Here is a 13,108-nt window from a genome sequence, read left to right as displayed (position 1 = left end):
TTATGATATTTGCTTAATTATCGTGATGACTCATCCTTATATATTTGTTTTAATAGTGTGTTTACATATACCTATATCTTCATTTCTATTTGATATAGTCTATTTTCAAATCTTTGTTTTTTTATATTATGTTTGTAACGAGTCAGTTCAAAATACATTATGTGTCTGTCTTGAAGAAGTTAGGTCCTAGCTACTCGTAAGAACAATTGTCTTCGTGAATTTAGTGCTTGCAGCCTGCCTTGGTGTCATGTGCCTGTTGTATTTTATTTTATTTTTATTGTATTATGCTTTAGATAGGTGTCATGTGCTTTGCCACTGTTGGAGTTCTTGCCCGTTCCTCCATCTTTTGCTAGGCTTGTTCTGCTGCCTTAGTAGACATCCCGAACAGGGATGAATACAGGTGTGAGCATTTTTAATTTGATATGATTTTGAGCTAAAATAAATAATAAATTGAATTTTTTTTTCAAGTTTTTGAATTTATTCAAATTGAAAACTAGTCTAATAGATGAGGTTCAATTCAATTCAGTTTTTTTTCTTTTTAGACTAATTTAAACTAAAATTATTTTAATTAAGTTTTTGTCTAAGTTTTTTCACTAGCCATAATTTTTAAGGATTCTACTTTCATTTCATTTCTATTTTCACTTATTTTATTTTCTGAAAATCTTGACTTTCTCAACAACCAATCAAGCATACATGATATCTAAAAATTCAACTCTTAAAAATTAGACTTTACTGTACACAAAACAAAAGGACAAAAAAAAGTCATTTTACTAGAAAAAAAAAACAAAAAATGAAGAGAAGATCAGAAGAACCATCAAAACATATTTATCAAAGTTAATATGAACATATAAAAGTCAGGTTATTTGTCTGTTTATATATATATATATATATATATATATATATATATATAAGATTGTTGCACCAGGATAAGATTGTTACACCAAGATAATATAATATAAAATTGACAAAGTCATGCCGTAGCCAAGTCCGGGGCTGGAGTCAGGCGGATTCTGACTTTTGTGGTGCGGTTTTCGTAAGCAAACACCTACTCACGTGTGCACATGAACGAACCTAGGAGGGAGTTGGTGTGGTATGATTTTTATTCTTTATAACAAAATCAGATCACCGAAGTTTTTTTATTCAAGAGTCAAAGACCAATATGATTGGGTGGGGACATAATCCTCCCGGGATCTGAATTTATCTTTATTAAAAATAAAAAATATTATTTTAATATATTTTTAAATAAAAAAATTAAAAAATAATTACAATTATACTTTCAAACATCCGCAATTAATGCATTTTTCTTTTCTCCTGATATATTGAGAATGGCAATTGTGGTTTAATTAGATTTTTTTTTTTGATGACTAGAGGGAGCTAATTTATTTCTTATGCACTTTAATGCGCGCGGTCATCGTCAACCACACCAATAGAATCCAGAAATGAAGTAAAAATAATATTTATAAGTAATTAATTGTCATGTCAATCACCTATCTGTTTATCTAATAAAATTTTAAAAAATTCAAACAATTTTAAGATCACACTTATACGATTTCAATATATTTAGAAGAATAAAACACCTCATGCTATTTTACTCATAATACCACACTCCCTCTTAATCTATAAATTCATAGCGTAAGACTTAAATGTATTTATTTTTTAGATAACTTTTATAATTGTGAATTAAAAAAATAAAATTTTTAAAAGACATGAATAAATATAGTTAGTTGAATTTAAATATGTGTTTAATAAAAATTATGGTTGGGGTTTATATACAATTAAAAATATATATAAAATATTTGGTAGGTATTTGACACTGCAGTTAAAAAATGTTTTTGAAAAATTTTTAAAAAAAATTATTTATTTTTTTAAATTAATATATTTTTTATATTTTCATATCATTTTGATATGCTAATGTTAAAAATAATTTTTTTAAATAAAAATATTATTTTAATATATTTTAAAATGAAAAATATTTTGATAAACAACCGCTATCACATCCTCGAACTTTAAAGTATTTTTTACTTGGAAATGCATTAATAAAATTTAAAAAAAAAATTAATATTTTTTTTTTGATATTAACACATTAAAATAATTTAAAAACATAAAAAATATTAATTTAAAATAAAAAAATTTAATTTTTTAAAAAATATTTTTAAAATACAAAAAAAAAAACATGAGAGCAAGCCGAAATCACAAAACTTAACAATATTGTTGATGGCATCATGCATGATTGATCTATATTGAGATTAATACACTTAGTGACTGTTGTTTCTCCCCCCTTCTGTGGGCTGGGTCGTCAAGGCCCAAGTAATAAATTATAAGCATCAAGCTTTCTACCTTAAAAAGGTATTGTGTATAGTAAATACGCTCCAATTTCATAGAATTATCATCAGTTTCTTGCACGAGAACCCAATTCAGCCAGAGTACTCTCTATCTAATTACCGTTACAGTTATTATAAAACCATATATGAAATTTTTATTCAGATAATGAATTTATTTTTCACCTCTGTCAATAAATCAGATTTTTCATGAAGAATATTAGAGCTAGTTCATAGCCCATATACTGAAATTCAGAGCAATTGTGGTTTAATTAGATTTTTTTTTTTGATGACTAGAGGGAGCTAATTTATTTCTTATGCACTTTAATGCGCGCGGTCATCGTCAACCACACCAATAGAATCCAGAAATGAAGTAAAAATAATATTTATAAGTAATTAATTGTCATGTCAATCACCTATCTGTTTATCTAATAAAATTTTAAAAAATTCAAACAATTTTAAGATCACACTTATACGATTTCAATATATTTAGAAGAATAAAACACCTCATGCTATTTTACTCATAATACCACACTCCCTCTTAATCTATAAATTCATAGCGTAAGACTTAAATGTATTTATTTTTTAGATAACTTTTATAATTGTGAATTAAAAAAATAAAATTTTTAAAAGACATGAATAAATATAGTTAGTTGAATTTAAATATGTGTTTAATAAAAATTATGGTTGGGGTTTATATACAATTAAAAATATATATAAAATATTTGGTAGGTATTTGACACTGCAGTTAAAAAATGTTTTTGAAAAATTTTTAAAAAAAATTATTTATTTTTTTAAATTAATATATTTTTAAAGTGTTTTTAACTTGAAAATATATTAAAAAAATTTAAATTTTTTAAAATTATTTTTAATATTAACACATTAAAATAATTATAAAAATAAAAAATATAATTTTTTTAAAAATATTTTTAAAACATGAAAAAAAACATGGAAGAAAGCCGAAATCACAAAACGATATTGTTGATGGCATCATGCATGATTGATCTATATTGAAATTAATACACTTAGTGACTGTTGTTTCTCCCCACTTCTGTGGGCTGGGTCGTCAAGGCCCAAGTAATAACTAACAAGCAAGTTCATAGCCCATATACTGAAATTCAGACGGCTTCACGGTGGCGACATGTCCTCCATAGTACTGCTGCTGCTCCTCCAAATTGAATGGATAATCAAGGGTGTGTGCTGCCAGGCCCTTGCCCTCCCTCCAGCTGCTCTTCAAGGCCCTTTTTACCTCATCGGTAAAGAATTTCCTCTTCTTCTTTTTTATTTCCCCGAGTTCTCGATCAGAATTTAAGCATCACCAATTAAGCTTTGCAGCTCTCTAAGGAATTAAAACCATCCAATTAAGAGAGCCAGCTGCAGGACCGGTACTGGATAAATTTGGAGATGATTGCCATAAACCATTGGATCAATATGGATGCCATTCTTCTTCTATTTTGGTGTTTTTTTTTTTAATAAGGGAATGATAGTTTCAAAGACACTATAGTAGATGAAACAGGAGGCAGGATCCACAGCATCACCAGAAACAACATTGCACCAACTGAGCCTCATAATTCACATTGATAAATTAAGTATGGCAACACGACAATGGAATGATGAAGATAACAAGCGAGTTGATGCTGAAACCATATGTGCAGATTACCTTTAAAGTCACAAGCAGTGATGGACCAGCGTAGGGCTTAAACCAACAGCTCAGAAACGAAATCTATTAGCTACAAAAGTAGAATATTCAACAAGAGGCAGGGCTTTCATTTATCCATACATACCAGCAGGTTTCTCAAGCATTTTGAATGAACAAAACTCCCTTCATACAACAATATCTGATGCATGTTTGAAACTTTGGAGAGGCCCAAATCACATACTCATTAGGCCCTACGTACAGTGTAGAAGCACAGGCGCCTTTCTATTTCTCCTAACCTCAACATCGCTTGGCCCTTTCGGGACGGTAATTGTAACCTTTTTGTCAAGTTGCCGATTACAAATTGGCACGAAAAAGTTCTTTTTGTCCATTTATTTTTTTAATTCTTTTTTTGATCTTTTTAGTGTTTGACATTTTTAATTTTTTATCTAAAACTCTTTTTTTCTTTCCCTCCTAGTTTAAAAAATAAAAGCCAAAGTCGCTAGAAAACGAGAAAAAAAAGTGTAAGTTATTAGCTGGCCAGATTATGACGAGAAAAACAAAAAATCTGTGTGTCAATATATTTTTTTTAATGAGAGAAGTTTTATAAAAATATTTTTTAACTTTTATTTTTCTAGAAAAAGCGACTGGGGTGCTTTAAAAAGTATTTTTTGAATAAGGTTTAATTTTTAGCTGATTTATTTTGCTAATTGAAGGCAAAAATAGGTTTATTGAGGTACTTTTTATGGTATTTCATAAATGTTTTTAGATAAAAAAATAATTGAAATAAGTTGAACTATAAATGATTGGGGTTGAACTAGATATAGTCAAAAATCTGACTTTACAATTACTTTAAGATGACTTTTATATAAGGTATTTATTTAATACGATAAAAACTTGATTTTTTAAACCACCCGGTACTTGACACCTATTATAATGATAAATAGCTTGTCTTATTGTGACCTTCTCTTGAATTCTCAAATTTTTTATCAATTTATCCCTACAAGGACAGAGAACCCATTGTTGTTTCGGCTGTGTTACTGGAGGCTCTGGAAAAATTGAAATAGGAGAGCATTCATCATGTGGTGGACTTACTATTTAGATATTTTCAACAGTTATCCGCTCCATACTTGGCTATCCAGTATTTACTGTGGGCACAATAACTAGTACACTAGAGGTGCATCCTTCCTACTCCTCTTGTACTAGGAAAAGGTCATCTTAATGCTCTAATGCTCGTATTGGATATAGATCGAACTATCTCACAATATTCTAAATCCAGCTCACGTATTGCTTTAATGACTAGAGATAACTTTTAATTTGCTAGTATAGATGATATTTTATATATATATATATATATATATTTTAAAAATCGATAAAAAATATTGGTTGTCTTTGCAGTCCATGAATGCCAATCCATTATTTTTTACTCTAAAAGCAAGCCAACTAGGTCCAAAAATGTAGGCTTTTAAGACCTTTATTTATTAATTTATTTTATTAAATTTTATTTAAATAAAATAACTAAAATTAATTTTTATTTTTTTAATGAGATTATGATATTAGTAGCCGCTATTTTTTTTATGTTCTTTAGGATTTTTTATAATTTTTTTCTTAAAGCATAATCATAATTGAATAAATAACATTATATTTGATATATTATTTCATTAAATATCAATTAATTTAACATTTATTTTATAATGAGATTCTTGCCTTTTTTTTTAAACGATGTTAGAAATCATTTTGTTAATTAGTTTATGTGAACCTTTTATGCTTTTAATTTTCTATTTTATGCTTATAGTTGAGAATTTTATGAAAATATTTGATTTTATTTGTTGTTTATCATGTGAATACCTTTCTTGATATATAATATTAGAACTAATTAAAAAAATAGGTTCTAAAAAGTTTTTCATGACATATATAAAGTGGAAAATATATCATTTATGTTATTATAAGCTATCATTTAAAAAACAATTATTTTATCTAAGTAAAATTCAAAAAATAAAAAGAAGAGAATTAATTAGATAACTGGTTTTAAAGGAAATAATTTTTTTTGTATCTTATTTAAAATCATTTATATTTTTTTGTATTGATTCTAATTGCTTACAATTTTTTATTAGATTAGAAACCCATGAAAAAAATATTTTTTTATTTGAAAAAAATATGTTAATAAAAAAAGAAAGATTTGTACTCGAAATTGCTTTCATTGGATTTGAAATAAGTACTTACAAGAATTGTTTTATTTTTGTATAATTAAATAAAAAAAATTCAAGTGCTATATGTACATTATTAGATATCTTAATTTGTCTCAATGTATTGGCTCAATATTTGGTTAGTGTAAGAAACTTTTTTAACATTTATCCGTATAAAACGCTTTGCTAATATGATTGCATTTTTTTATGCATTGACAAAAAAAACTAAAAAAAATTAGATTCAATATGTGGTGAAGCGCAGACATTGGTTGGTATGTATTATAACCTTGTTTGGTTTTTTAGTTTTAAAAGAATATTAAAAAATATCAAAATAATATGATAATAATTGTTTTTAAAAGTATTTTTTATTTTTAAAATATATTAAAATAATAATTTTTTATTTTTAAAAAATTATTTTTGACATTAACATATTAAAATGTTCTGAAAACATAAAAATATATATTAATTTGAAAAAAAAATTAATTTTTTTAAATATTTTTGATACACAAAAACAAATAAGATTTAAATTTAAACATACTTACTTTTAAAGTACTCAAATATTGATGAGGGCAGATTACTCGAATTTGTTTACACTTCTTTCCATAATAGAACTCATTTAGTAGCTTATTATCGATTTTTTCCAACATTCTTAATGCAAACATGATATACTTTTACGAGGCATAAATCTTTGCGTTGCTTAGGATCATTATATTTTATTTCTTAGCTAAGCAACATGTAGTTGATCTATTTCGTTTGTTGAACAACATCACCAATCATTCCATCACAGTGCATGCAAGTCTCCCCTCTATACCTTCGAGGTGAAAGCATATCTTTGTTTTGTTTTTTTTTTTTTTAAGTAAATGATCATGTTGTTGGTTCGGATCGTTAACAATCTATTTGACTAGGAAATCCCAGCCCTATATTTAATGCCCAAAAAAGGACATTAAGAAAACTTTTCTCATAATACCCTACCCATTCTCTAGTATTTCTAGGTGTGGGAAAAAAAAAAAATAGAAGAAGAAGAAGAAGATTTCTTGTCTGTTTGTTTAGATTACACAAATATTATTTTTAGAGTGTTTTTATTTAAAAATATATTTAAGTAGTATTTTTTAAAAAAATATTTTTACTATCAATATATTAAAACAATCTAAAAATATAAAAAATAATTTAAATCTAAAAAAATAAAAAATAAATTCAAGAATAAAATTGTACAACAATGCCAAATGCCGCAATGCTAATTTTTTTTTTTTTTAAATAATGGTAATTATTCAATCGTGTGATCCAGGCAGGAAAAATGAAGTCCCCTAGGATTCCAGATGAGAATAGTTCTGGGAATCTTATGTCTCTTTGAATGGCGTGAAGCATATGTCCTTTCTTCGCTGGTGATAAAATTAAACAAGTACTTGGCTTGGTTGATAATGAATGAACAATATATTATTATGTATTATGCATTGCTGAATTGCTGATGCATGCTGGGCTCTTTCTTGTTTTCATGCCTGGACTGTTAGGTCTGAGAAGATCTGGCTTTATATTATGCAGTTGAGCAACCCTTCTGGTTCTGGTGGTTGAACAACAGCTTAAATATTGAAAAGCTTATATATATATGATCTGGAAATTAAAAATTTCATATTATTAGGCTGTCGAGTCAACTCGTGAATCACCTAGTTACCACCATATCAATCATTTTTTATTTGTTCTTTAATTTATTGGTGTTAGTCTAATTAAATTTAATCAAATCACAAGTTAATTTATTAGGCTAATTAGATTTGACAGAGTTAATACCTTCTGGAGTTCAAACTAAACCTTACCCAAGATTAGGCTCTATATCACAGGTTTCTTGGATAGGGTTTAATAACCATTTATTTATCTTCTGTAACCACCCAACCTGGTAAACATTAGGATCATTCATGTGAGAATATTTACGGGCAAGGAGATGACAGTCCAGATAAATAGGCCACCATCTATCTTCAAAAACAAAGCTGATGAAATTTAATCGAGGCCTTTGGCAATGGAGAAAGTCAATTTCCATAAAGGGCTTAAAAGAGTAAAAGTTCTATTTTTTTTCCTAAAAAAAGAGGCTTGCTTGTACGAATGGTGACCTACATGTGAACATGACGCAGATGTTCTCTTCTGTTCTATTATACCCGTGAATGACACTGTTGAGAATGGTACTCTGGAAGGAGCCACTGTCGATTTTGTTTGATACACTGCAGCAAGCAGTGCTTTCTGCTTGGTTCTTTTAAGCCATTCTTCTGGCTGCCACTATCTTTGTACCTCAATGGCCTATTAGATCATTTAATTGCCCGCTTGTAATTTGTAAGTGACCTAAAAAAGAAAGTTACACAAAATATATTTTTTTTCATTAATATTATTGTAATTGATGAATATATGTGAATATATGAGCGAGTATCCGTTGAATAAAACAAAATTGTCATATAAAAAAATGGGGAGTAAAATTTAATCCTAAAACCAGGTAATTTTTTTTTATTCTATTAAATAACATCAGCAATAATAATAATTTAAACATACCAACTCCCAATATGGAGGAGGGTATCCATCATTAATTTTTGCATCTTGCTAAAAAATCATGCATTATATTTTATTCCTCTACTTTAATATATATTTTATTGAATTAAAATTTTTATTCTAAATTAATCAAACCAACTCTATCATTTTTAATTGGATGCTGTAAGATTTTGTTATTTACGAGGTATTGCAAAAAATATATTTATGAACACATCTCACAAACAAACTCTTTAACCAAGTTTATTAGTTACTAAATTTTGAAAGAGACACTTAAACCAAGTTTATTAGTTACTAAATTTCGAAAGAGACAAAAAAAAAAAAAAAGAACTCAAATTGTCTTCTAACAACAAGTAGAGTGGTAGATTATACTAATAAATCTAAACAAAAGCTTTGATTTGATGAAAATGTAAAGGAAGCGCACATGCTTTCTAGCCAGTTGCACAATTGTATTTGAAGAACACAGATATAAATCTAAGATTTGCTCAGAAAGTACACTTGCCTAATGGCCAAATGATTTAGCCCAAAAAATATGAGATAAATTGGACAAAGAGAAATCATATTCCAATCAAGACGATGCAAGTGAGAAGAGATAATTCTACAGAAAGAAACTTTGGCAGGAAGCAGATGGTGCTGTCCTGGTGGGCTAGTTCTCTAACGTCTCTCTCACTGAAAATGCCAGCCTGTGAGTGGCTTTCATCACTTCAAGAACTCGCCATGTCAACCTAGGTGAAGTTACCATAAGGCTCCTCCTCTAGTTTCAGTCCTTCCCCCTTTTGTATGGAAGAGAACCTGGAAAAGATACAAAAGAACTTGTCGGTCCCAAGGCCAGTTTAGGGAATTCATAAACATCCAAAAAGCCATTTAGGGTAAACTTCAAATATGCCCCCCAAAGAATTAGAATAGTTTCCTTCTCACTCTCAGGCAATTTCTTATGTCAATATTATCACTAAATAGTAAATAGTGATTCTAATGTGTAGGAGAAAGTTATCGTCCTTGTTGTCTAATTTCTGAACGAAGTTTTTTTACAGAGATTGAAGGATGAAATTGTTACTAGCTACATAGTTGGGGGCTATTATTAAGATTTGGCCAGCGATATGATTCACTCTTGTCAGAAGCAGAGTTCTTTGGAATTCTTTCTTCGTTCTTGAGGCCAGCAAGCAACCTCCAAAGACAAACCAGAACCTACCTAAAAAATTCACTTAAAAGAGAACCACAAGACCCTACAAGATAATGCAAGAATCTTTAGCTGAACCAGAACCAGGAGATGAAGTTGTGAAACTCAAGTTCTTCCTCAGTTATGGCACTCTCTAAGCTTCCTCTCTCCACTACCTTCTTCTTGTTGTACACTTCGCTTTTTACAATATCACAAGGTAATTGACGGAAACCCCACTTGTTTATCCACTTTTTCAAGAAACTAAGAGCAACCCTTTCGTGGTTCTGATTGTTTTGTGTCAAATTTGCAGCTTTATCATCGAAAATAGCAGTGGCGCAAATCAAGGACCAACAAGATAATGAGCCGTTTGTGGGAATCAACATAGGAGTAGATGTGTCCAATTTAATGTCAGCAACAGAGATTGTTTCGCTTCTACAGTTCCAAAAGGTTACACATATCAGGCTTTATGATGCCGATCCTGACATGCTCAAGGCCCTGGCTAAAACCAAGATCCGGGTCCTTATTAGTGTCCCAAATAATCAGCTTCTTGCTATTGGCTCCTCCAATGCAACAGCAGCTTCTTGGATTGGTAAAAATGTTGTTGCTTATTATCCACAAACTGTAATTACTGCAATTGCTGTTGGTGATGAGGTTTTGACTACTGTACCCTCTTCAGCTCCTTTGCTTGTGCCAGCTATTGAGTCTCTTTATAGTGCTTTAGTGGCTGCAAACTTGCATAATCAGATCAAGATTTCAACTCCACATTCTGCTTCAATAATTCTTGATCCATTTCCACCTTCTCAGGCTTTTTTTAATCAGAGTTGGAGCTCGGTTATGCAACCTTTGCTTCAATTTTTATCAAAAACTGGCTCTCCTTTGATGATGAATCTTTATCCTTACTATGTGTTTATGCAAAATAAAGGAGTGGTGCCGCTTGAAAATTCTTTGTTTAAGCCCTTGACGCCGTCTAAAGAAATGGTTGATCCTAATACTTTGTTGCATTACACTAATGTTCTTGATGCTATGGTTGATGCTGCTTATTATTCGATGAAGAATTTTAATTTTACTGATGTCGTGGTTCTTGTTACTGAGAGTGGTTGGCCTTCAAAGGGTGATTCGAAGGAGCCTTATGCTACAATCGACAACGCAGATACCTATAATTCTAATATGATTAAGCATGTTCTTGATCAAAGCGGGACTCCTTTGCACCCAGAAATCACTTCTAGTGTGTACTTATATGAGTTGTTCAATGAGGACTTGAGGTCACCACCGGTATCAGAAGCAAATTGGGGATTGTTTTATGCAAATGCGACTCCAGTTTATTTGCTTCATGTATCTGGAAGTGGGACTTTTTTGGCTAATGATACCACCAACCAAACATATTGTATTGTTATGGATGGTGTTGATTCAAAGACATTGCAAGCTGCATTGGATTGGGCATGTGGACCAGGACAGGCTAATTGCAGCGAGATTCAGCCAGGGGAGAATTGCTACCAGCCTAATAATGTGAAGAACCATGCCTCTTATGCATTTGATAGCTATTACCAGAAGGAAGGAAGGGCTGCTGGGTCCTGTGATTTCAAGGGTGTAGCCATGATCACCACTACTGATCCAAGTAAGTGTTTTATGCTCTTCTTCGCCCTAAACAATCACAGGTCGTTTATGTTGCATTAGATTTTAACAGAATACAGGGTATTATCTTAAATTTTTTTCTGTCAATAGTGAGTCATTGAACTGTTGTTCTATATTCAAAATAGAATGTGTGGGTACTACTTAGACAAACAATGTGGCCTAGTTTAAATCCAGAGCATTTACACGAGGGAGAAGGGAATGCTGTTAATTCAAATAGTTTATGTGCAGTCATTTATTAAGTGCCTTAGGGTAATCGAGTGGTCAAAAAGGTCACCTTAAGCTCAAGTATTTAGGATTTAAAGTTCAAAAAGTGCTAATTGCCTGATGCCACACCACTGAAGGAAAGTAAATAGGAGCACCCGCGCCCTCCAATGATAATATTGATGGCAACTAATGAGAACAAATATGACTCCAAGGATAGATGCTGTGTGATTCCAGCCTGACAGAGTCACATGGGTTCTTGAGTGATTGGAGTGTGGAAAGGGCATGGAATAACATTTTGTGCTGAAGCAGTCAAGTCAAAAACAATTTATGATTTCAACTTGGAAACTATACCAAGTGAGCCCCATAGAGTCAGGACAATAACAAAATCTCAAGGCCATGTATAACAAGATTGCTTTTGAAAATAATTCATCTTTCTTTCATAAATTCTTGCGAAATGAGTCCTGTTTGTGCTATTTTTTTCACCTGCTGGTTTTGAGTGACAGGTTATTTTCTCCAAATCTAAGATCCATTTTCTTCCTTGTTGGTAAATGTTGGCAGGTCATGGAAGCTGTATATTTCCTGGAAGGTAACAAACTATTCCCTTTTACATGGTGGCCTAATTGTTTCACCAGTATATCACACTTTAGTTCCTTTTCTTCATCTTTGCATTCCCTTTATGGTTGTCAAGAGACGGAAAATGCAAAAAGCAAAAAGCAAAACCATTACTTAATTAGAACACCTTGCAGCAAGGCCTTACCGATCATCTAACTTTGGATGCAGCAAGAAAACAACGAAGAAGACTAGGACGGTGGCGAATACAACCACACCAAGCAATGCAGCAGGTGGTTCAAGATTAATCAGCATCAGAAGCAGTAGAATTAGTGCAATGGACAAGGCATTGCAAGCTTTCTTGACTATAATTTTCTCTATTTTGTTACACATTACTTTTGTGGTGTCTTGAGGTGTAAAACAAAACAATTTTTTTGTAACCAAATAGTGTTTGATTCGTTGATGCTGATCGACTCTTGCTGTGCTAGGCTGTGTTTAGTCCAAGAATCGTTCTAGCAAAGACTCACTTGAGTGATGGATCGGGTAGGATCCTCTTCGTGAGAGGAGTAAAGTAATGACAATTTTTTGTGGGCTCTTCCATGTAATCTATTAAGGCAAATAAAAAGTTGATTAGTACAGTATACTTTCTTTAAGCAAGAGAATACAACAGCAAACACGGAGGCCTAAAGAGAGGGCTTGTTTGGGGCAATGATTATGAGCAGGAGAATGAGAGGATCTTAAAGAGATATTCCTTGTTTCGAAAAATTAAGCCATTCTCGTCATAAACAGCAACGAAGGATGCTCCGTAGAGGATTCTGGACGGTTTACCTCGACACACCAAGCAGAGTGCTGGCCCCATCAGCGCATGAATGCCTTGCGGGTCGCACCTAAGCCCCTTTGTCCC

The 13,108-nt window shown here is 31.1% G+C and overlaps 1 protein-coding gene across 1 annotated transcript; it reads left to right on the top strand.

The window, feature by feature from the left end:
- The first annotated feature begins 9,736 nt into the window (after nucleotides 1–9,736).
- Nucleotides 9,737–12,840, top strand: LOC105113524 (glucan endo-1,3-beta-glucosidase 1-like). The gene is made up of 4 exons (XM_011009728.1): nucleotides 9,737–10,036; nucleotides 10,130–11,434; nucleotides 12,214–12,241; nucleotides 12,436–12,840. Exons 1-4 carry the CDS (start codon nucleotides 9,964–9,966, stop codon nucleotides 12,614–12,616), a joined length of 1,587 nt encoding a protein of 528 aa, XP_011008030.1. The 5' UTR covers nucleotides 9,737–9,963; the 3' UTR covers nucleotides 12,617–12,840.
- Nucleotides 12,841–13,108: the final 268 nt, after the last annotated feature.

Source organism: Populus euphratica, unplaced genomic scaffold (assembly GCF_000495115.2).
Source record: "Populus euphratica unplaced genomic scaffold, PopEup_1.0 scaffold429.1, whole genome shotgun sequence".
In the NCBI taxonomy this organism is placed as follows: Eukaryota; Viridiplantae; Streptophyta; class Magnoliopsida; order Malpighiales; family Salicaceae; genus Populus; species Populus euphratica.
Note: the sequence above shows the minus strand (reverse complement) of the source record. Positions and strands in the feature narration are given on the sequence as shown.

Bases quoted from the DNA above. Each gene is read 5' to 3' on its own strand.
- LOC105113524 (XM_011009728.1), top strand. From the start codon at position 9,964: ATGGCACTCTCTAAGCTTCCTCTCTCCACTACCTTCTTCTTGTTGTAC. The intron at 10,037-10,129 runs GTAATTGACGGA...TCAAATTTGCAG, and splicing joins GCTTTTTACAATATCACAAG to CTTTATCATCGAAAATAGCA. The intron at 12,242-12,435 runs GTAACAAACTAT...CTTTGGATGCAG, and splicing joins AGCTGTATATTTCCTGGAAG to CAAGAAAACAACGAAGAAGA.